Here is a 24,682-nt window from a genome sequence, read left to right on the forward strand (position 1 = left end):
TCGCTATTTACATGGTGGACTTTGTAAGTGGAAAACCTGAACACTTCACTAGCAAGGTTAAAGCGCACAACAAGATCATCCCAAGAATGAGCCAGATTCCACCAAAGCTCCCTGAACTGAAGAAGCACTTGTGAAAGTAGGGTTTATGTAGGCAGTACTAATCTTTTATGATGATGTATCCCTTATTTGTCACATACACTTTTACATGTAGCGAAATTGGACCCCCTTGACTATACACATCACACATTTCAGGGGAAGGCAGGTCAGATGACAGGTAGCTTTTAGAAAGACGAAATAAGATACATTTGGGGAGAGGAAGGTGGAAAAATCCCCTCTCAGACTGTCCATGAAGTAGGGCAGTGTGAGATCATGGGGAAAAAAGCCCCAGCAACAAGTAAACACATGGACATACCATCACAACAAGGAATGGGAAAAGGGGATGTGGATAGTCTGATGAAGGTGGCAGCCACCTGGTCCTGCAGCCATTTTACATTTACATTTTAATCCTTAAATTAATCATATTTAAAGATATTAGTGTGCTGCTGTGCATTCCTGGTTATGTATTAAGCATTATGTACATGCGTTTTAAACCTGTATATCACAGGCTGGCCTATCACATGCTTCCTTTAAATAACAAAAAAATGTGCATTTACTTTAGACCAGCTTTTAGATGGACGTTGGCACTGTCCATTTCAGTAGCTACAAAATAGCAATAATAGCACGAATATACATGAATCTAGTTTGCTTTTTTATGAACTATTAAAATAAATAAATGAAATCTGTTTTACACTTTTATTGATAATATTTTATGCTTTGATCTTTGACATCCATGTTTATGGATTTCCTCTGCAAAGCCTAACATGATTTTTCTCCTTTGCAAAGAAAATCTGCTCTAAAATTTCAATCAACATTTGCAGAAAATTCTCTCGCGCTTGGCAGGTGTTCATACCCTGTGTGGATATAATTCAAAAAGGCACTGCAGAGACGCCCTTTGGTCTCGATCATTGTTTACCATCACCGCTGAAATTACTATGCTTAAAAACCAAGTATATTCGCCACCCACACAGTGTAAACACCTGCAATCCTCTGATACGCGGCGCTGCACAGCAGACACCAAACAAAGTTAAGGCAAAAAAGCTTCCTGAAAATGAAAATGAAAGAAGCGTAGCCTCGGGCATTACTGTTTGTAAGGAGGAGAACAAATCATAGAGTGCACTGTCAAGATGAATGCAAAAAAGCTGCACCTGGCAAGGCTAGATTTAACGTGGGAGACTCTAACCAAGCCGAGATCTTCCTAAACTCGCTAAACTTAAGGGCTTCTAAGTGCCCTCCTGTTCCTGGAGTCTCTGACGAACTGTTTCACTGTCATTATTCACATCTAAACACCAGCCTCAGATCCTCTCGGGTGCCAAATTTCCATCAGGGGCCCCTTGAAATTGGAACCTTTTTTTTTCTGAAATCCTCACATAAATCACTGAGGAATGGAGCAGCCTTCCAGAGACAACAAAAGGAAAAGCTAGCACCAGTTCGCTCTGTTGTCGTACGCTCATTTCCCATCAGATGTTGACTCTGCCGTTTGAAGAAAAAGAGGAGAAAGCGCTCTGGCAGTCCCCCTTTCCCAAACCCCCTCCTCGCACCTTTTATAAGTCCAGAGCAGTTTGACAAGCGAGTCCAAAGAAAACATTTCTCGACAAGAGACGGACTGCCTCTGATGCCGGAGGGACGAGCGCTCTCAGCTGTTGCTTTCCAAAGCCTCTCCGACACATTTCCTCATTATTTCTGAGGCGCTAAATGCAGTCAGCAACCGAAAGGAAAAAAAAAATAAAAGGTCCTCTGAGCTTCCACTGCAGATGGAAGTGCGGAAGGTAAAAAAAGACACTGCAATTTCTTTAATTACAAAGGAAATAAAATTGTGGTCACCAGGGTCCTCGTTGCCTCCTGTTTTACAGGTACTCTGCAATTAGCTCAGGTCAAAGACTGTAGATGGCAGGTTGAATCTGATTAATGAATCTGTTTGATGTGTAATATCTGGGTGCCCGAGACATCTGAGCCCTCCTACCGCGGCCGCCCGCCTACACCTGGGCACCAGGGCGGTCTTATTGATGTTCTGGCATGCTGTATTATCTCAGAATCAGTGGGGAAAACCCTCTAAAACTTCATCTGCACTTTTAATATGCTTCACTATAATAATACATCCTTTGTGCTCTGCTTCTGAAAAAAAAACACCTGGCTATACCCTACGTTTAAGCAGATGCATTTGAAAGCAGGGTTTTTTTCCGTTCAGACACTCTCTCAGTCTACAATTAAATTTTAAAGTAGTTTCCTGAAGTCAACAAAACAACATAAAATGCCTTAATCTTCTTACTGAAAATGCATAAAATGCTACAAGGCTTGATCAGAAGACACAAAGGTAGCAGACAAAGGTTTTCACACTATTCTTCTGCCACTAAGCACAAATAATACCAATATAGTTTTTTGGTAAAAAAAATAATAACATTAAATGTTATTATTGTCATAACAAATAAAACATAATGAGGTAATCACAAACAATACGTAAAAAAAAGGTGCATATTAAATATAGTTTTAAAATTATAGCTTTTTTTCACTCTTTATTTCTCATGTATGTTTCATCACTAGAGGTAATACTGTGCCCAATATGTTTACAAACCCAGATAGAAATGAGAACTACACAATTTCTAACATTATACACACCATTTCCATACTCACATTTGGTCTTAAACAACTCTGCTCTCATTTTATTCTGGACAGTAATTGAGAGTAAATTTATTATCAACTAAATCTTTACTAACACAGATGCAGTCTTTAAAAGAATGTTTCATAATTCATACCCTAAGGTTATTTGCATGATGACCACAAATGAAAGCTGCTTTCCTCGTCATAAACTCGATACACTCGAAAATGGAAAGCAATTTGATGCCCATGCCATGCTTTGTACTACAAGAAACAGTTGAGGTCTAAGCTATAACTAAGCTCAAGGACCGACAGTCCAGCAAACCTGAGGAAGCCAATTAGGTACACTGAAAAAAGTGAAACTGCTGTGTCTTTCATCCAAAGAATTTTTTCTTGGATTAAGTGAAAAATTACAGTTTCTGATTTGAATTCCATTTATTCAAAAAATTGAAAATTCTAAGCATTTATTTTTCCCTAAGTATTATTTTTGCTTTAAACCAGCAGTTTTCGCGTCATGTGGCCAGGTAGCTATTTGCCCTCTACCATTACTCGATTCGAATATGAAGACGGTCAAAGTAAATCTCTTTTAGACGAGGTACACATTCAAAATCTTTTTCATGTAACATAAACTGAGCTTTTATCCTAAGCATCCTTGACAGCAGTATCTTTTTTAGAAACATGTTTCTATTTCTGCCACGTCATGCCTTGAACAGCAGTAACCTATAAAATGACTCTGCCTGAGGTAATGCTCATATGCTTTTCAATTTTTATGTATTTCTAATGGGAGTTTGATTACCATCTTGCATGACATTTATAGACATGCTAAATCACCAGAAGATAGTTTACCTCAGATCTTGTAAATAAAATAATTAGCAATAGCATAGCCTAGCGTTACATTTATTTGCATTAGTTCGGTTAAATTTGAGTTCAATTTATTTAATTTCAAACTTTAATTTAATTCTATATATTTTTTAAAAATCCGTTTAAATATTAAAGCTGAACCAAAGTGATTGAATTCATTCATGGTGTCTATAAAAGCAATGTTTTAGCTTTGAGTGAATTTATTTTTTATTTTCCTTAGGCAGAATAAATATTATGATTAATATTAAATCCTTTTTTCAGTTTCAACCAATTAAAAACTATAATTTGAGGAAAATCAATAAATATAGCTCTAACAAACTACAGTCATTTTATTATTTAGGTTAGTACTAAGCAAAAACATACTCTGACATAAGGATAAAAAGATCTATGTTGTACAATTAATTTATTAATTTTCCTTTGACTTAGGCCCTTATTTATCAGAGGTCGCCACAGTGGAATGAACCACCAACTATTCTAGCATTTATTTTACGCAGCAAATGCCCTTCCAGCCGCAACCCAGCCCCGGGCAACATCCAAACACACTCACATTCACACACATACACTTTGGCCAATTTTTTAGTTCATCCAATTGACCCATAGAGCAGGTCTTTGGACTGTGGGGGAAACCCATGTGAACAGAGGGAGAACATGCAAACAGAAATGCCAACTGGCCCAGCCAAGACTCGAACCAGCGACTTTCTTGCTGTGAGGTGACCTTGCTGTGCTAACCACTGAGCCACCCTGCCACCCCTCTATGTTGTACCAAAAATTAAAAAAAAAAAAAACAATGTAGTAGTGGTCTCTATAGTAAACAATATTTTTAGTTTGTGTGAATGTCATTTATCTTCTTGAAAAAATTTTTTCCAAACAATGTTTGTTTTTTTTACCTCATTTTAAAGTTTGAAGCAAAGCTAAATGATACATATTAAAACCCCTCTGATTTTTTTTTCTTTTTTAAATATTTCCTAAATGATGTTTAACAGAGCAAGGAAATGTTCACAGTAAGTCTGATCATATTTTTTCTTCTGGAGAAAGTCTTATTTGTTTTATTTCAGCTTTTTATTCTTAAAAGCAGATTTTAATATTTTAAAAACCATTTTAAGGTCAAAATTATTAGCCTCTTTAAGCTATTTTTTTTTTCCGATAGTCTACAGAACAAACCATCATTATACAATTACTTGTCTAATTACACTAACCTGCCTAGTTAACCTAATTAAGCCTTTACTATATATCAACTGTACATTTTATTTGTAACATTACGTACAAATTTTACATTGGACAATTTTTTTTTTTCAGTGTACAGTGTAAGGACAGAAACTTGTCTTTTCCAAGCTTGGTTGATGGCATTTTGAAAAGCTCTTCCAACTCAAAGTGCACAAGATTTATGTCTTAATTTAAGTGACAAACTGATATCAGCCAATTTAAACAGACTTCACGTCGCCAAAGACCAATAGTAGCAATTTTGAGTCAATATCATGCTTATTTAACAGTGTTGCACACATATTGAAATTTGGGCAGATCCTTTACAATATTATTTTATCATGTAATGTTTTGAAGCTGATAACAGATATAGTGGCTGATAGATTTTGTGAACTGAAAGAAAAACAAATAAAAAACAATATTGCAGATGTCCAGATGTGCTTTAAATAATAACAGATATAATTATTTTTAATACGTTTTAATAAAATAATTACTGTGACCAACAATAAAATAAAGAAACTGTTGGAGACAGAAGCTTTATAACAGTTAAAAGGGAAAATATATCCACAAATTTGTATCATGAAAAAAAAGATTTTTGCTATGATAATGTGTAATACGTGCTTATATAGGTCATATTTGACTCTTCAAGCTGATAATGATAACATTAAAAAGTCACATTCAGCAGCTGAATATCGTGCATCCATGAAAAAGGGGTTACTTTAATTTCAGAAAATTGAATTTCCTTTTAATATTTTTATTAACATTTGCCAATGAATGACTTGTATGATCCAACCCACAAAACGTATTGTGCAATAAACAGAATATTATGAGAATACATTAGGAGTATAACCTAATCAGGGTTGTGATCTGATTTTTCAGGTTAATCCAGAATCCACACACCGATTCTGCAGAATAAAACATACAATTGCTGAACAACTAAACCAAGAGCAGTGCATGTCAAGCCTCCAGAGACGCCAGACAGCTACTGCAAAACGGCTCCAGCTTTAGTATAATTATCTTCATGTACTTTAATTATTTCACTATTCATCCTAATGATGTGCTTCATTCCCCTTATCATGAGAGAAATTCCTTGTGTCCGTTCCAGCATAGTGAAAAAGTTTGGATGCCGACAGCGTCTACGGTTACAGAGAAGAACTAAAGAAAAAAAATATCCTTGATATGTTAAATCAATTATAGGCCAGCCAGGCAATCATTATGCTATTCAGAAGTAAGCTATATAATAAACATATAACAATATATATTATCTGCGATCGTGCTGAAAGTGCTTTTTCAAGTAATCTTCTTTAGGGCCCACGTTATCATCATTCGAAATACTGCTTTTTATCATGGACAAAGGATCATTTACACTTTTAGAAGAATTTAGACCCTGGAATCACCCTGGAAGCACTGCTTTTAAACTGTTAACCCCACATCACAATCATCAACATCCACACTAAGTTTGGACTAGGGCTGCACAGTACATTGATGGCCACTTTATTAGGTACACCTGTCCAACTGCTCATTAACACAAATTTCTAATCAGCCAATCACAGGCATGTACATGGTCAAGACGATGTGCTGCAGTTCAAACCGAGCATCAGAATGGGGAAGAAAGGTGATTTAAGTGACTTTGGACATGGCACGGTTGTTGGTGCCAGACGGGCTGGTCTGAGTATTTCAGAAACTGCTGATCTACTGGGATTTTCACACACAATCATCTCTAGGGTTTACAAAGAATGGACCAAAAAAAGAGAAAATATCCATCGAGCGGCAGTTCTGTGGGCGCAAATGCTTTGTTGATGCCAGAGGTCAGAGGAGAATGGCAAGACTGAAGATTGAAAAAACGTTGCCTGGTCTGATTCTCAATTTCTACTGTGATGTTCGGATGGTAGGGTCAGAATTTGGCATCAACAACATAAAAACACAGCTCAATCCAGCATTATATCAATGGTTCAGGCGATGGTGGTGGTGTAATGGTGTGGGGGATATTTTCTTGGCACACTTTGGGCCCATTTGTACCAATTGAGCATCGTGCCAACGCCCCAGCCTAACTGAGTATTGTTGCTGACCATGTCTATCCCTTCATGGCCATAGTGTACCCATCTTCTGATGGCTACTTCCAGCAGGATGACGTGCCATGTCATAAAATGCAAATCATCTCAGACTGGTTTCTTGAACATGACAATGAGTTCACTGTTCTCAAATGGCCTCCACAGTCACTACATCAAAATCCAATAGAGCACCTTTGGGATATGGTGGAACGGGACATTCGCATCATGGATGTGCAGCAGACAAATTTGCAACAACTTCGTGATGCTATCATGTCAATATGGACCAAAATCTCTGAGGAATATTTCCAGTATCTTGTTGAATCTATGTCAAGGGTTAAGGCAGTTCTGAAGGCAAAAGCGGGTCCAACCTGGTACTAGTAAGGTGTACCTAATAAAGTGACCATTAAGTGTATATTGTTCCACAATAGTCATATTGTAGCATGTGCAATGTTGAGTTATGATTATTGTTGACCAGAAGAAACAGTTCATTGCATAAGAGAATTGTGTAGTTTAACCAAAATGAAGTGAAAGTTTTTCATTTGCACGTTTTCAAGGCCTGACAAAGTTTAAAGTATTGAAGCACAAGAAATGTAACTGTTCGTAACATTAATAAAGAATAACATTATTGAATTATTTATACAGTAAAGACTTTTGCAGGGTTATATTAAAATTAATTATTTAAATTCTCTACCTGAATACTATTTGGCTGCCCTGAAAACCATAAAACACTGTTTATTTCACTTTTATCTTTGCTTTTTTTTTCGTATTTGCTTGTAATTTATCATTTTATGTATGATTCACTTTCCTACAGAATCATCCCAATCATTCTAAATGAATACAGTTTTTTTAAATAGCAGTTTTCAAGTCATCTGGCGAAATTGTAAATATATATTTTTATATATGTTCAATGTCATGCAGTTATGGATATACTGCATTTTTTAAATAAAGAATAATTTCAGGAAAAAAATGATGGTACTTTCTTCGCCATTGTTATCATTGTTTAACCAGTCAGCGATATTGACTATTCACTAAACACCGAATGAAGCACATAATTCTAAATATGCATGCTGAGAGCGTAGGTATGGTCACATGATGTACGTTTTCATTGTTATAATGAAGATCTTTTCCGAAACGCCTGTATGGACATGGATTGTTTTCATTCTAAAATGCCATCTAAAGGACATTAGTGTAAATGAGGCTCAAGTTAAAGATTTCCAAAGTGAAACAGCAGTGTATTAACACCCAGGATTAATTGTTAACCCTGGGTAAATTATAAGCAGTGTGAAGCCCAATATAACCCAGGATTCTTATAAATAAGGTTTTCAATTGTTAAAAAAAAAAAAAAACTTCTTACAACTCATTCAACATTTTACATAATCAGCTAATCCACTCATTTTTACAAGTACACTCAAAATAATGATGAAAAGCTCACAAATGACAAGCATAGAGCTTGACAGGGATGGTGTGAACAGCTAAAAATGAAGCAGACACTTGGATACAATGCCTGTATTCATCTCCCATCAGGTCACTCGTCGCTGCCTTCTGTCAACAAGGCCATGCGAATACAAAAGACAACAAAAACAAATGGCGGAAACAGCAACCGAACACAATAAGAATGGATTACAGCAAGCGAATCAGGCCAGAAAGCCACAGAAACTAGGATTAGACGGCAGCTGAAGAACAGAGGGAATGCACAGACCGCAGCAGTAGTCACAGAACCCTACAGCTACTTGACAGCTTGCTAAATGGAAGCCATTTAGTTAACTGAAAATCAATAGCTTCCTCAAACGGATCATGATTGTTTGTCAAGTTTCTTTGGCCGAATCATGCGACATGTGTCCTACAGCCTGGCTCAGAGGGAGTGGTCCATTATGAGCAATCATAACGCCGCACTGTGCAGTTTTGCTGTACCTGCTCTGTCTTAATACTATACTCACTGACAGTGTGGAGGAGGAAGCAGTTCATAATCTCTGTGCGTGTGTGGATCAGGTTATGCCTATGAGGATAGTAAAATCCTGAAATCAAAAACCGTGGCAAGCAGCCAATGTTCTTCATGAAGAAACTAGCCTAAAAGACATGGGCACACATGGAAAATAATGTAAATTTCAAACATGCAAAAAGGTTCGTTGGTCTCCAAGTATGGTCAGATTGGCCTGTTGGCAGGTTTTCATGAAATTCTGGTTAAACCACCTGATCGTGTTGCTTGACCAGACCAGGAGACCAGCTTAAACCAGGCCACCATTAGATATTGAAAATTACTCAATTTAATGGGTGTAAAATATGTCATTTTTTACTATTTAAAAAGTCAGTTGACCACAATTTTCACACTATCATTTATCATTTAGATAAAAAGGTAAATAGCCATCTTCATCTCATTTGCTAGTCTGGTTGTGTGCGTGCACACACTGCTAAAACCAGGCAAAACCAGCTTGACCAGATAAGAAGACCAGCTCAAAATAATTAAAACCAGTTAATCATCAGGGTATGTTTAGGTAAGAGCACATTCACGTAGACAATAATGCACTAAAAATTGAACCATTTTCCAGCATTGTAAATATTATGTCAGTTCTCCATGATTTATAAAAACAATTAAAACCTCTGTAATACAGCATGCATGTCAGGTAAATATTGGCAATGAGCAGCTAAAACACAGGATTGTGTGTGTGTGTGGGGGGTAATACATGCATATAGATTATACATATTTTGCATATGACATCACAGTTGTCACAAAATAGTTTTCTTGTATTTTAGTTCTTTTTAATTGTCTTTTGTTGTCAAAAGTTGCATTATAAGGTCCCCTAACTAGCATTTTCATTTAAATGATAAACATAATGTTTATCAAGATTTATTTTTTAAGATGAAAATGGTATCACAAAAAACAGTAATGTGATTTTTTTTCTGCATTATTACAATTTGGAAAAATGGCTAATTTCATTATATACAATTTCTATTTGGACTTTTTATTAATTCAGATGTGAATTGTCCCCATCTTCAAATTGCAATGCAAAGAAACAAACAAACCAGCCTAAGATGGAGTGTGGATCTCCTAGATATGGCAGATGTTGTGCACATACAGGGAAAACAAATGAAAGCCAGCTTTGAGGAGAGCACATATAACCAGCTAAAACCAGCAAGCCACTAGCAGGTGATTTATTTATTTTTTGTATTCGTTCTAGCATTTGTGCATTTTCTTATTTAATGTAAATTTACTGAATGAATGAATAAATAAATAAACAAAAAAATAAATAAATAAATAAATAAACAAACTAGCATAAGATGGAGTATGGATCTCCCAGATAAGGCAGATTTATGCTTGTATGGGGAAAACAAACGAAAGCCAGCTAGATGAAGAAAGCACAAACCAGCTAAAACCAGCAAACCACTAGCAGGTGATTTATTTATTTGTATTCATTACAGGTTTGAATCTTTTCTCATTTAAAATATAAATTTAATGACAATTTCAAAAGTAAATAAATCAATAAATAAATAATAAACAAACCAGTCTACGTTGTAGATCTCCCAGATAAGGCAGATTTTGTGCACATACCTGTACAAGGAAAACAAATGCAGCTAGATGAGGCCAGCTAGATGAGGAGAACACATGTAACCAGCTAAAACCAGTATGCCACTAGCAGCTGATTTATTTATTTACATGTTCTTTCTTCAAATGCAAATTTCCTGGCAATCAATCAATCAATCAATCAATCAATAAACAAATTATTAAACAACCAATCAGCCTAAACTGGTGTTATTTGTTCTCCCAGCATTCTCAGTATTTTGTTTCTACACTCAGTTAAATCAGGAAAACACCAGTATGACCAGATCATCGTTGACTGGGTAAAACCAGTAAACCATCTCAACCTCGTTTAAGGCTATTACCTCATCATTCCCTCACATAGTAAAAACCACAGAAGTGTGGCGCCAAACTCAATGTGGAAATATGTTATTATTATGTTATAAGGTATGTTCTTCAACTGATAAACACATTTGGATAAAACATAAGAGCCTTTTGAACTGTATTCAGACTAGTATGACCAATTCATAAACAAGCTGTGATAATTCAGAAGCACAACCGGATATTTTATCAGCGGTTTACAGAATGAGGGATTCAGTTACATCACAGCGAGTCAAGCTATACTACACACTTCACACTGTAAGTTATCCTTTTAAACGCATAAAAAAGTTGTATCTTGTTGTGAAAAGTGTATGAGGAATATATTGTGGTTTTGAATACATACGTTAGTCGAACGATAAGTAAAAATATGAGTCATTTTAAAATCAGTTGTTCGTTGTGACGTGTGAATTCGCTTCTAAACACAACTCGCTGTAAATCTTTTTGATAAAGATTACATTATTTAAAAGACAAATTTATGGCATAATATTAAAGCACGTCTGGTGCAGCCACAAATGTTTCGCTATTCGACCTCTGATTTAAAGCTTTGCAGATGAGGCTGCTCTTGTTTATAACAAACAACTTCCATGCTTGTGTTTTCAATGCAAAATACACCACAACAACACACACACAGACCGATACCACGAATCGAACCTTAACGACAGACGGAATGTTTAAACAGGGCGTCTCATAACTGTACAAAATAACAGTCCACAGCAAAGCACACTTCATTTCAAGCCTCTAGTGACATCTTCACTGTTTTTATGACAACCGAGCGCACATCTTTCATTTATTAGAAAAGTTCAGCTCCTCCAAGTATAACTCAGCCTCCTTCTGCTGTCAAGACAACATATGCCTCTCACATCTTCAAAACACACACACAAGTTTGTAAGTGCGCAGTTTGTGTAACTCCAAATAAACGGGACTTTACCTGTTGGTCCCTCTACGCTGTCGGCGTGGATCTGAACAGCCAGGATCAAGAGAAAGGCGCAGGTATTCATTTTCCGTTGTTAGTCCAGTTGGGAAAACAAGTCGAAATCATTTCAGTGGCTCCAGTAGTTTGAACGGGTGAAGTTGTGGACTCGCTCCCGTTCATCGATTCCCGAAATCCAGCCGAAGCTCAGTTGAGAGTCGCGTGAAGTGATACGGGGGCAGTGCGATCCGTTCAAACTGACGTCAGGATAAACAGTTCGAAGCGATGTTTCTTTCTCTCCAAGCGCACTTTCTGGCGCTCGGTGCGAGTCTAGTGTGCTTGAAAGTGTGCGAACGACGCCCCCATGCGGGGCTTTGGAGAAGTGGAGCTCCGGTCAACCTGGCGTTCTCGGGCTATACATTATGATTCACCATCGTAATCTCTTTAACCTGACTACTGAAGACAAGCAGCTTCTATAACAGAGGGAAATTAATGATGCCATTTATATTAATAATGCCATTTAAAAGTAGGGTGTGCATTTACTGAAACAAACCAGACTTCTGAACCTTTTGAACCCATACCACATGTTTAAGCTCCATCTGAATTTCTGTTATCATGTACTTATGACAGCTGTATAATTTATGTTTGATAATCATATTATTATTATTATTATTATTATTATTATTATTATTATTATTATATAAATAACTGGACCACACTTGAGATTTTTTTCTTTAATTTCAATTAAGAAAGTGAAAAAAGTTACCAACATTTGGATGGAGTAAGGATAAGTAAATCAACAGCTAATTACTTGTTTGGGGCTGAACTGTTTATTTAATTAAATTCAGTACCCACGTCTTCATTTTTGGGGACAGCGAAATACATAGCGTGCCATCTGCTCACAGTTTTTGAAAATCCACCAGAGGGCGCAATATACACTTCAGCCAAATAGGCCAGCTTGCTTTCGACTGACTGAGCGACTGATCGACTGACTCACCCACCCTGTCCCGAAACCCAACCAATAGTGTTTTCTAAAGCAATCTAGAAAAAGAAAAGCAGTCACAGCTGCGTGACTACACCACATTTTCAGCCACATTTTTGTTTATTCATTCATTTTCTTTTCGGCTTAGTCCCTTTATTAATCCGGGATGGCCACAGCGGAATGAACAGTCAACTTATTCAGCACTTTCACGCAGCGGATGCCCTTCCAGCTGCAACCCATCGCTGGGAAACATCCATACACTCATTTACACATACAATTTAGCCAACCCAATTCACCTGTACGTGAGTGTCTTTGTCTTTGGACTTATGGGGGAAACCGAAGCACCCAGAGAAAACCCACACGAACACAGAGAGAACATGCAAACTCCACACAGAAACGCCAACTGACACAGCCGAGGCTCGAACCAGCAACCTTCTCGCTGTCATGCAAATGTGCTACCCACTGCACCACCTCATCGCCCCCGTTGTTTATTTTATTATTATTTTGTGTTTGCTTTTGTCGCAGTCATCTCAGCCCCGTGTCCAAAGTCCATTAGTGTATGAGGTGAGATACTGGGGAAACTGGTAAAGTCGTTCATATGGATGTAAGCGGTCAGCTGGTTGCGCTAAAAGGAACAGAAATTGTTGGCGGTGTCATACCACCCCGAACGGTTTGTTTTAAAAACATAAATGCAGCCATACGTACCTCTGGCTACATAATTCACACTCTCCAGGAACATATACAGGGGTATGTATCCACAATGAGCCTGTTTTGGTAAAGGTGCAATGAGACCCTGGGGACTCAGTATTTTAATTTAACATTAGCTTTTGAAACAATACAGAAAATAATAATAATTTAATTCATATAATAATAATAATAATTATTATTATTATTATTATTATTATTAATATCGTAACAATATTAAAAATAATAATGAGATGTGTGCGTGCTTGTCTGTGAAACAATCTATGTAAATTATTTAAATATTGACTTTTTTTAAACAAACAGTGACATTTATTTATACAGCACTTCCTTTGATCTCTCAAAAACAAACAGCTTTACAGTTTTGAATATGATGCCAGTATCACTTTCTATAGAATTAGTACTTTTAGAAATAGCTTTTTGATGGTTATCCATTTACTTGCATCTGACCCTGACAGACTGAATGAAGGAAATAAAGTAGAGATGGTTTTCATTTAAAAGAAGGTGGAGTCTCAAAGCCACACCTTCCGTTATATAATCGTCATGGTCCAGTGGTCTGTAAATTTCTTTCCGGAAATACCTTTAGGAATGACGTTTTAACCTCCTGAAATGAACTCCAAATGAACTTTGTCTTGGCCTGTGTATATTTTTGAAATGACATAAAAACAGTTTTGATTCAATTTCACTTGAAGTATATCATGACCTTAATGGGCCCTTTTCGCCTACTTGAAAACCACAACTGCAGGCTGTATATACAGTATCTGCCTATGTCATGCAAAAACCAAAGTTTGCAACATTAAAAAATTTGCTATTGAAACAACTCCCTTTCTATGCAAATTCAAGCCACTAAAACCAGCCACACATTTGTGCTGTAGGTTTCGAGTTCTCTAACAATAGCCATTATGAGGCCAACAAGCTATAGAGCATCTTATCTATGCAGTCCCACAGGTTGGATGGATTTGTGTTAATCTGTTTAGCCTCCACAAAGGAAGGGCTACCTATTGAGCCATGAATAGAAGCAACAGGGCCAAGTCGGACCTCAGCTGTCCAAGGTCCATCCATGTCCGTCAGCCAGCATGGATGGCAGGCGCAGATAGCCACCCTGATCCATTCACGTTTCTCATACCAATTTAATTTCACACAGTGGCAAACAGTACAACCTTTTTATCATTCTTTCTCTCACAATCAGTCTAAATATTACATATTCACAGCGGGGGATTCCAACTCCAGAGCTGTAGATCAAGTGACAGAATCGTCGGCTATTAAAAAAGTCAAATTATGCCAGAGAGTAAGTTGCAGCAAAGATGTGCTTGATTATTCAAATGACAGTCATTAGGCTTTCACTGTGTTTAAACGTCAAATATTGAAAAGTATCCTGTTGGGAATCACCTGCTGTTTGGAAGTGGTTAGTTGAAGTTACTTGCCACAAAACTTCATACTGACAAAACTATCAAACTATCCACCACTGCAGGGGTTCCCAAACTTTTCAGCCCGCGACCCCCAAAATAACAATGCCAGTGACTCGCGACCCCCAATATCCTCTGAGGTGGTTATAAATACAGAAACCTTGCATGCAATGACGCAGACACACCAATTAAATTTGTGTCAGTGCTTTAAATGTGCTAGAAAGTATAACCTGATGTTATAAAATCAAAATGCATCTGACGCTATTGCTGCCTTTAATATAATGTAATTACCCCTGGGGTCGCAATCCAATAGAACTAGTAACTATAAGCTACTATAGTAACTATATAGTATATAGTAACTATAAATGACTATTTTTATTTTCAGTATAGTTATGGATAAAATATGTTAATTCTTATGGTTTAATAAAAATAAATAGATTTTTGGAAATCAACAGGCGACCCCCCTTCATTGCCCCGCGACCCCTCGGGGGGTCCCGACCCCCACTTTGAGAACCACTGCACCACTGAATATAAAATGTTCAACTATATGTGTGTGCATTGTTTAAGACTAGGAAAAGGCAGTTGATAGATTTAAATAGACTCATGTGGAGAAAGTGAAATATAAATTATACATTTTATGGGGGGGGGAGGGGGGTCAAAATCGTGAAATACAAATGTAAAAAAATTAGAGAAAAAGAGTCAGAATTAAAAAATATATAGACATGTAATTCTAAGTTTAAATAGTCAAAATAATAAAAAATTAAAACCAACATGTCAGGAAAATGTACACATGAAATTGAGTTGAGATGCATAAAGGTTAAAACGTCAAAAAAAATGACAAACCTTTGAGAAAATCATGTTATAAGCAGTGGTGTATAGTAACAAATTACAAATACTCAAATTAGTGTAATTTAGTAGCTTTTCTCAGAAATTGTAATATACTATGTTGTTAAAAATGTATATTTTTACTCTCGCTTGGGTACATTTTTAGTGCAGTATCAGTACTTTTACTCTACAACTTGCCTTCAACCTGGAGTCACTACTTTATTTTTTCCTGTCTATGGGGATTAGAATCAGTCCTATGATTTTTGTCCAATCAAATCGCACATCATACTGAACAACCTCAAGAAATGGGCGATTTATAAATGCAACAAATTGTTTGGAAGCATTAAAAGTGTCCAAGAAGTGGTCCAAAATGAAGACACGCAATGCCCTAGAAGCTGTTTAGACTGCAAATAAACTCATACTTTAGGTTAAGTTTCATATAACTCAAAACTGGACAAGTAACATTTAAAAAAAATGAATTTATGAGTAAAAACGAATATTAATAGTAAAAGCAAAAGTAAAAACAGTACAGGAATAATAAATGGAATCAAAATTAGATATAAACAAAAAAATACTTTTAAATAGTCAGAATTGCAACAAAAACCCAATTCTGAGTAAAAATATATACAGATTTCTAAAAAAAAAAAAAAAAACATGTAAACCATCTAAGGAGTTAAATTTTGGCATCAAGTCAGGTTGTGAGACAATCTCGCAAAAGTGAGAATAAACTCAGAACTGAAAAAAGATGTGGGCTATTCTAATAATACTGAAAAATACGTAAAGGCAGAAAAAAAAAGTTTTGTTGTTGCCTAAAACTTCTGAAAGTCAGAATTTAACAATAAACTTGCAATTTTGATGAAAGAAAAATCAGTACTGTAAGATACTAACTTGCAATTATAAATAAATTATGTCAAAATTAGATATAAACTCTGATAAGTGAGCAATTTTAGCTTATGGATGTGACATTTGCAGTAAAAACTCAACACATAAATTCACAGAGAAAGTATATGTTAACATTATATTGAAACATTTGTTTATATTTTCCAGAGCAGAGCATTTTTCACGAGTTAAGGGACCAGAAAAATGTCACATATCAAATTAAAATGAAGAATATAAACATGTTATAGATGTGACCAAAAAAAGTCAGCAAGTTTACAGCATACAACATGCTGTATAATGCTAATCAAAAAGGATAAGAGTTGGCTCACTATAGAACAAACTTGATTGATTTTATTTTATTTAAGATTTTTGCATTCATGAGGAAAAAACTTGGTTATGGGTGTGACATCTCTCGGTTACTGATGTGACAGATGTGAAATTGTAACTTGTGTTACTTTGATAAATCAAATATAATAGTTTGAAAACATTGACAGAGACATTTTTGAGTATTTCTAAAGTACTGTGAAACTATATTTTTTATGGCAAGGTTGACATATGAGTGGAATTGACCATCCAGACCCCTTTCGAAAAAACATTAGAAATGCAATATAAACTCGCAATTCAAAAAAGGAGACATATAAACTAGCAATTAAAAGTAAAAGTAAAAAATGCAAAATGTAAACTTTCTTTGGAAAGAAAGTCGAAATTGTGTGATGCAAACTTATGAAAGTATAATTCTACATTTTGTGGGGGAACAGTCAAAATCGTGAAATATAAATGTGAAATTCAGAGAAAAAAAAAGAATTGGAAAATATACACATATAATTCTGAGTTTAAATAGTCAAAAATAAATAAATAAAATCAACATGTCAGAAAAATGTACACATGAAATTAAGTTGAGATGCAAAAAGTTTTAAAAGTCAAAAAGAGGCAAACTTCTGAGAAAAATATGGGAATTGCAATTTTTTTTAATGTACAAATTTCAAAATTTAGGCTGTTGTGATTTTTAAACTGATATAAAGTGAGTCATGATAACCAGAACCAAACACATCAGAATTGCGATATAAGCTCTCAATTAAAAAAAGGTGACATAAACTAGCAATTAAAAGTAAAAAGTAAAAATGCGAGATGTAAAATCCGGATTTTTTTGGGAAAAAAAGTCAAAATTGTGCGATGCAAACTTATAAAAGTATAATAAATGAACTAACACTTATGAGAAATAATGTCATTCATTCATTCATTTTCTTGTCGGCTTAGTTCCTTCGTTAATCTGGGGTCACCACAGCAGAATGCCACAGCGCCAACTTATCCAGCACATTTTTACGCAGCGGATGCCCTTCCAGCCACAACCCACCTCTGGGAATCATTCACACACACATTCACACACACACACTCATACACTTAGAACAATTCAGCCTACCCAATTCACCTGTACCACATGTCTTTTAACTGTGGGGGAAACCGGAGCACCCGGAGGAAACCCATGCGAACGCAGGAAGAACATGCAAACTGCACACATAAACGCCAACCGAGCCAAGGATTAAACCAGCAACCCAGCAACCTTCTTGCTGTGAGGCAACAGCACTACCTACTGCGCCACTGCGTCGCCCAGAAATAAAGTCAAAATTGTGTATTATAAACGTACAATTTCTATGAATGTCTAAATTGTGAGATATGAATTTGCAGTTATTTCAGAAATGAGCTTGCATATCTCACTGAAAAAACATATGCCTACATATGATTGAAAAAATATAGTATTTGAGGAAATATTAATAAATTGCTGACTTAATTGCAGGTCTATAGACAAAAAAATCTATTTTGTTTCATAAAAGTCACAAACGTAAACATTTTTTTATTGTAGGCCAACATTAAATCCTTTTATACAACAGTTCTGTCTGGTTCTCGAATCTGATTGGCTGATAGCCGTGATATATTTAAGTAATATCAGCACCCGTACAGCCTCTTTACCCTTTGTGTATTACTCCGCCAACACACAGTCAGCAGAAGCAGACACTACAGATCTAAAGTTTAAAAGATGCTTGCTCAGCTGTTTAACTGTCAGCTTATGATTTGAATCCAACGCGGAAGAAAGTAGTTCCTCATACAGGAGGAATTGAGACTCTCCATGTTTGATTTTGTTTTTATACACAATTATGCTGTCAAACTGTTGTATAAATGCAATATCACACAAGTAGCAGTGTGCTATAGCTATATATATTTATAAAATGAATAAATGAGCAATATCACACGAGTAGCAGTGCGATATGGCTGTATATCGGCACTGGTGGGGGCACTAAGGCGCACAACCCACACCTCCCACCAATGCCGATATACAGCCTTATCGCACTGCAACTAATCTGATATTGCTTATTTATTCATTCATTCTTATTCAGCTTGGTCCTTTTATTCATCAGGGGTTGCCACAGTGGAATGAACCGCCAATTTATCCAGCATATGTTTTACACAGTGGATGTCCTTCCAGCTGCAACCCAGTACTGGGAAACATCCATGCACACTCATTTGCACCAGTGATTCATACACATACACTACGGTCAATTTAGTTTTTCAATTCATCTATGTCTTTGGACTGAAGGGGAAACCGGAAAAAACCCCAGCCGAGACTCAAACCACCGACCTTCTTGCTGTGAGCCATTCGTGCTACCCACTGCGCCACGGTGCAGCCCTATATCCCTTTAATTATACTCAAAGTTTGCTAACAAAAGTCCCTACTGATCCTGCAGCCCTATCCAAATCCATGGTCTCTGGGATCTCCCTCAAGCACAACCAGTCACCATCTCCTCCTGCATGACCTTGTTCAGGACTTTCTTTTTCAAGCAGAGTGTAGCGGTTTATCATTTGTTTAGCTGTCCCGCGTGAATCCCAGAATGTGCTCTGTATAGCATTATGAAGGGTGAAACAGGTACACTTTCCTCCACAAAACTATGTTTGAGTCCCGTTAAGGGAGTCGCCGGTACACCCACAAACCTTCTGTTTGAGGTAAATGACAAAAGAGTGATGGGCTGTGCCGAGTTTTATTCAATACAAGTCAAGTGTGGGAGGATTATGAAGAGCTGCTCTCAGGTAAAATGAGATTGTGAGCACGTATGTGTCTTGTATAGGGAAAAGTGTTCCAAGAATAAATACTGTTTATATGATTAGACTCTGAAAAGGAAACAAAACAAAAAATGTACTGCAGTGAGAGAGAACTTTGTGACCTTTTACTGAAGCAGAATGGTCTTTATTGTAAATTCTCGCTGTAATCAGACTGTAATCTGCTTGAGTAGTTCAATATGTTGTTTTTAGCATGTCGGATTGTACACAACACGATTGTCATGCTAGCTTATTTAACCGTTTCTTAATGCTTTATTGCCATCTGGTGGTAAAAATTCAAAATAAAAAGATATGATTAAAATGAAAACCGAATAGCAAGAGTTCTTTTTTAATTTCAAACGCAGGTTGTAAATTCCAGGGGGGTTTGGGGAGGATTGATCCCCCTAATTATGCTTGATCTCCCATGAAGGACATCAAAACAAGATCTATAGGGGGCGGCCCTTTAGTGAGAAATAGTTCACTTTGATCTGTAGTTTAAATAATAATAATATTCATTCATTCATTCATTTTCTTTTTGGCTTAGTCGCTTTTATAATCTGGGGTCGCCACAGCGGAATGAACCACCAACTTATCCAGCATATGTTTTACACAGCGGATGCCCTTCCAGCATTAACCCATCACTGGGAAACATCCATACACACACATACACTACAGAAAATTTTAGCATACCCTATTTACCTATACCACATTTATTTGTATTTGTAGGGGAAACCAGAGCACCCGAAGGAAACCCATGCCAACACGGGGAGAACATGCAAACTCCACACAGAAATGCCAACTGACCCAGCTGAGGCTTGAACCAGCAACCTTCTTGCTGTGAGTAGGCATGGGGATGATAAGCGTTTTCAAGGTATACCGCAGTTTGGAAAAGTCAAGTTTTTTTTTTTTTTTTTTTAGGACAACAGTATTTCCAGCAGAAACGATATCTAAAAATGCTGTTTTAAATTGTGTTTTTGAAACTAATGAAGACAGTGGAAGTCAATGCTTCAGTTGAATAATTTAGCCTCACATGTTTACAGCTCCAAAATATTTTAAATCTTTCACAAAATAAAATATATTGTGTTCAAAGGGGGAAAGGTTTTAGTTTTTTACCCAGATATTTTAAAATAACTAATTTTAGAGTAGTAATACCGTGATACCGTGATATTTTTATCCAAGGTTATCATACCACATAGCATCAGAATCTTATACCGGCCCATGCCTATAGCTGTGAGGTGACAGTGTTATCCACTGCGCCACTGCGTCGCCATAATAATAATATAAATTAAAATAATAGATAATATAAACATTTGACCACCCCTATAATGATTCACTGTGAATGCATCATTGCGCCAATCAGTCTATATGCGAGAAAAAAGTTCATTCAACAGTTTGTAATCCGGCAGATCCAAAGCACTGATAGACAGGTGTTCACACTGTTTTTTTTTTTTTTATAACATAGGTGTTTGTATATTTACATGGCCTGAAAGGAAAGTCAAATTAGACACATAAGTATGTAGTGTTTGACCTAACGTCTGAAAGAGGTAATCAGAGGATACTGTGGGCCAGAAAACATCCTTCAAAACACTTAAAACTTAAATACATTTTATTAATAAAGTAGATGTAATTAAAAATAAATACAGAAATGACTGAAGCATGTATTACACAAACTAACATTACTTAAAAAGTTGACCCCCCCTGATCGTCAGTTGGCAACACTGTTCAAAGGTTTTATTAATCTTTACAGTTTTGTTCCATAAAATAAACAATAGCATGCTCAATAATAAAGTGTTTCAAATGCATATTTCAAATATATAAAAATATATTCAATAATATAAAATATAACACAATATACCTTAATTATATTAAAATCTTGACACATTTTTTAAAAAAAATGAGATGGTTATTTAGCGAGTATTATATTATTATCTAACTCAGTGGTTCTCAAACTTTTTTCACTAAGTACCACCTCAGAAAAAAATTGTGTCTCCAAATACCACCATAATAACCAGTATTGAAGTACAGTAGCACACTAGGCCTAATTAAGCAGATACAGCTCTGCGCAGTTTAAAAACATGCCAGATTAATTCTTCTTAAGAATATTTATTATCATCAGCCACTTTAAACATTATAAATAGCTTGAACTTTAACACTGCACTGGGCTTACAGGTAAAAAATAAAATAAATTTTCAATGTTTAAATTAAAATGTGTTTTTAAAAGTTAATTAAAATTAGCACTGTTCTTAACAAGTCAAAAGAAAACTGCTGTACTTAAATGTAAAGTAGCCTATCTATCAAAACCAGGAAATGTTCCTTGGACCCCAAATATAGGCTATATGTGATCATTTTCAGGTATAAACTTTTTCTGATAATTTTTTTAAATGTACAAATAAGTCATATTTACATATATCTTGTATTTTAAATGTATAAATTGGATTTACATACTTCAATTAGATCTGCTTATTGCTAGTTAAAAAGGCTTTGTTTGTCAGAAAATCAAGAGATTAAACCATACCTGTCAACATTGAGATATAAAAATACGGGATACGCCCCAACAACCGTTACAAATATGGAGAGGAAATTACACTTTAAAAAAATCCGTAATTTTACGGTTTATTTCCGGCAGCTGGGGTGTCGGGAAAAAAAAGTGTAAAATAACGACCGTTAAATTACAGAAATTTACAGTAAAATAACAGATATTAAATTACAGAAATTCACTTCAATTTAATTTTCTGGTAAATTTCTGTAATTAAACCTCTGTTTTGTTACTGTAATTTTTTGTAATTTAAAGAAATTTTACATTTTTCCAGCTGCCGGAAATAAACCGTAAAATTACGGATTTTTTTTTACAGTGTAGAATTTGACAAATAGCATTTAAACAAACTTTGGAAACAAAATATATATACAGACACAAAATTGAATGAGTATTTTGACAGTTTAAGGTAGTTCTGAAACTTGCTTTACTTAAAAGGATAGTTCACCCAAAACTGAAAATTCGGTCATCATTTACTCACTCTTCACTTGTCACAAAGCTGTTTTAACTCATTTTCTTTTGCTAAACCTAAATATGATATTTTGAAGAAAGCTGGAAACCTTATACCATTCTACTTTTTGTCTTTTCTATTGTGGAAGTCCATGGTTACTGGTTTCCAGTTTTATTAAAAATACCGCACAATCCACATACACAAAGGCGACACTCATAAAAGTTTGCTACCACTTGAGGGAGTAATTGGCAGAACTAAGTGCATTTTTCCTTTTTGGGTGAACTATTCTCATAGACCAATTTAGAAATGAGACCATGTGGTACTGCATTAATAGAAAGTCTAAACAATCTTAGACTTAAAGAAAACGTTGTAATATGCACACAATGTTGTATAGGTTTTAACAACATTAAGATGAATAAATGGCTGCAAAGGGTTTCCAACTGATGTAATGGTGTCTGCCTCTGCGTTAAGAGTGTCATGAATTATCTTTCTAAGTCAGCATGTCAGGACTGGCACATCTGTAATAAATGACAAAAACTATAAAAGCAAAATGTACGGCTACATACTTAAAACATCCTCAATTCACACGTAAAAGCTGCAGCAAATTACTGTACTTCAAGCATTCAAAGCCGTGTTAAACAGAACCAACCCATCCTGTCATTATGTCCTTTCCAATGTTTTATCCCTGAAGAAATGAATAGTATTTTTAAAAAATATATGTTCAAAAGTAAAATAACTCAAGCCTTATTTTTTTTTAACAAATATTGTTACTTGGTGGCCACCACCCTCACATGAAAATTCCTTCATTCATTCATTCATTCATTTTCTTTTCGGCTTAGTCGCTTTGTTAATCTGGGGCTGCCACAGTGGAATAAACCAGCAATTTATCCAGCATATGTTTTACGCAGCGGATGCCCTTCCATCTGCAACCCAACTCTGGGAAACTCCCATACACACTCATTCACACACATACACTACAGCCGATTTTGTTTATTCAATTCACTTATAGCGCATGTCTTTTGGACTGTGGAGGAAACCGGAGCACCTGGAAGAAACCCATGTGAACATGGGGAAAACATGCAAACTCCACACGTGTGGACAAAATGTCAACTGACCCAGACGGGGCTCGAACCAGTGACCTTTATATCGTGAGGCATTTGTGCTCCCCATTGTGCCACCATGACGCCCCTCCCACATGAAATATATCATAGTAGTTTTTATTAAATACTAAACTGTATTGTATAACCTATAGCATTTACAACACTTTGTTAAAGAATACTAGTGTACTACACCAATACGTATTTTTTAGAATCTTTTACTGCAGTAAACTGTGGTGTATTAAAGTGTAACATACCCTGCCATGTAGAAAAGTTTGGCTAATTTGTTTATATAGTTGTATTACCACAGCAACTAATTACTACAACAGATTAAGTCATGTATGGTTAACTAAAAGTTACTATAGTATTTTCCTCATGTGGGATTTTGAGATCACATAACCATTATACTATTTTGTAAAATAATGGAACCTTTTAAATTCACAAACTAGTATATAGTTGAAAAAGGGTACTTTTGAACCAAAAACCAATTGGATCTTCAAGAAACCAAAATTGTTATGTCATCACTGCAAAAATAAATAAATGAAATAAAAATTTTACATATGTACTTGGTTTATTTTGGTAGTCCAATGTTATATGGCATTTACTAACAATATTAGCAGACAATGAAAAAAAATATTCATTGGATTTACTATCTTTAAGGTAAGTGGTTACAAAATGTGTATATGGGCTGAATTTAAACAAATTAGGTTAAACATTACTAAATTTAATTTGTTTAAAATTAGCTCATATCAGTTGTTATCAATCACTTACCTTAAAAATGTTGTAAATCCAATGAATATTTATTTTTTCAATGTAACATCACACAATTCTAAAACTATGAGTACTATATGAGTAACTGAACATGAACATATTTAACAATCCGTATCACTAGGGGTCAGTATAAGCTCAACATTTCACTCAAATTCACTCAGGAGTATTTCACCCAAAAATGAAAATATAATTTGCTAGCCTACCATGACTTGTTTCATTCATGTCTGTAGCGTAGTTCAGAAACACTACAGTGTTAACTATAAATTACTTTTTTTTCATGTGGGATTTACGTTAGTGTTGTGTGTGAAAAATACCTGCTGATGATAGACATTCAGAAG

The 24,682-nt window shown here is 35.7% G+C and overlaps 2 protein-coding genes across 18 annotated transcripts in view; one reads left to right on the top strand and one right to left on the bottom strand.

Moving 5' to 3' along the window:
* ptprub (protein tyrosine phosphatase receptor type Ub) overlaps positions 1 to 11,837 on the bottom strand; it is a 454,717-nt gene extending 442,880 nt beyond the window's left edge. For 15 of the 16 annotated variants that reach the window (XM_087285299.1, XM_087285297.1, XM_087285296.1 and 12 more), the window contains exon 1: positions 11,627 to 11,837. In XM_087285299.1, coding sequence (XP_087141425.1) covers positions 11,627 to 11,696 — 70 coding nt within the window. In that variant the 5' untranslated portion in view covers positions 11,697 to 11,837. 16 annotated transcript variants of the gene reach the window in all.
* The window catches only part of si:dkey-34d22.1, a 42,746-nt gene continuing 28,752 nt past the window's right edge, over positions 10,689 to 24,682 (top strand). Inside the window, exon 1 of one of the 2 annotated variants that reach the window (XM_087287394.1) lies at positions 10,689 to 10,956. The gene's annotated coding sequence lies outside the window, so the exon portion shown is untranslated. The remainder of the gene's footprint in view (positions 10,957 to 24,682) is intronic. The other variant, XM_087287396.1, reaches the window with a different exon arrangement.

The sequence above is a fragment of the Danio rerio genome, chromosome 16 (genome assembly GCF_052040795.2).
Source record: "Danio rerio strain M-AB ecotype USA chromosome 16, GRCz13ab, whole genome shotgun sequence".
Lineage (NCBI taxonomy): Eukaryota > Metazoa > Chordata > Actinopteri > Cypriniformes > Danionidae > Danio > Danio rerio.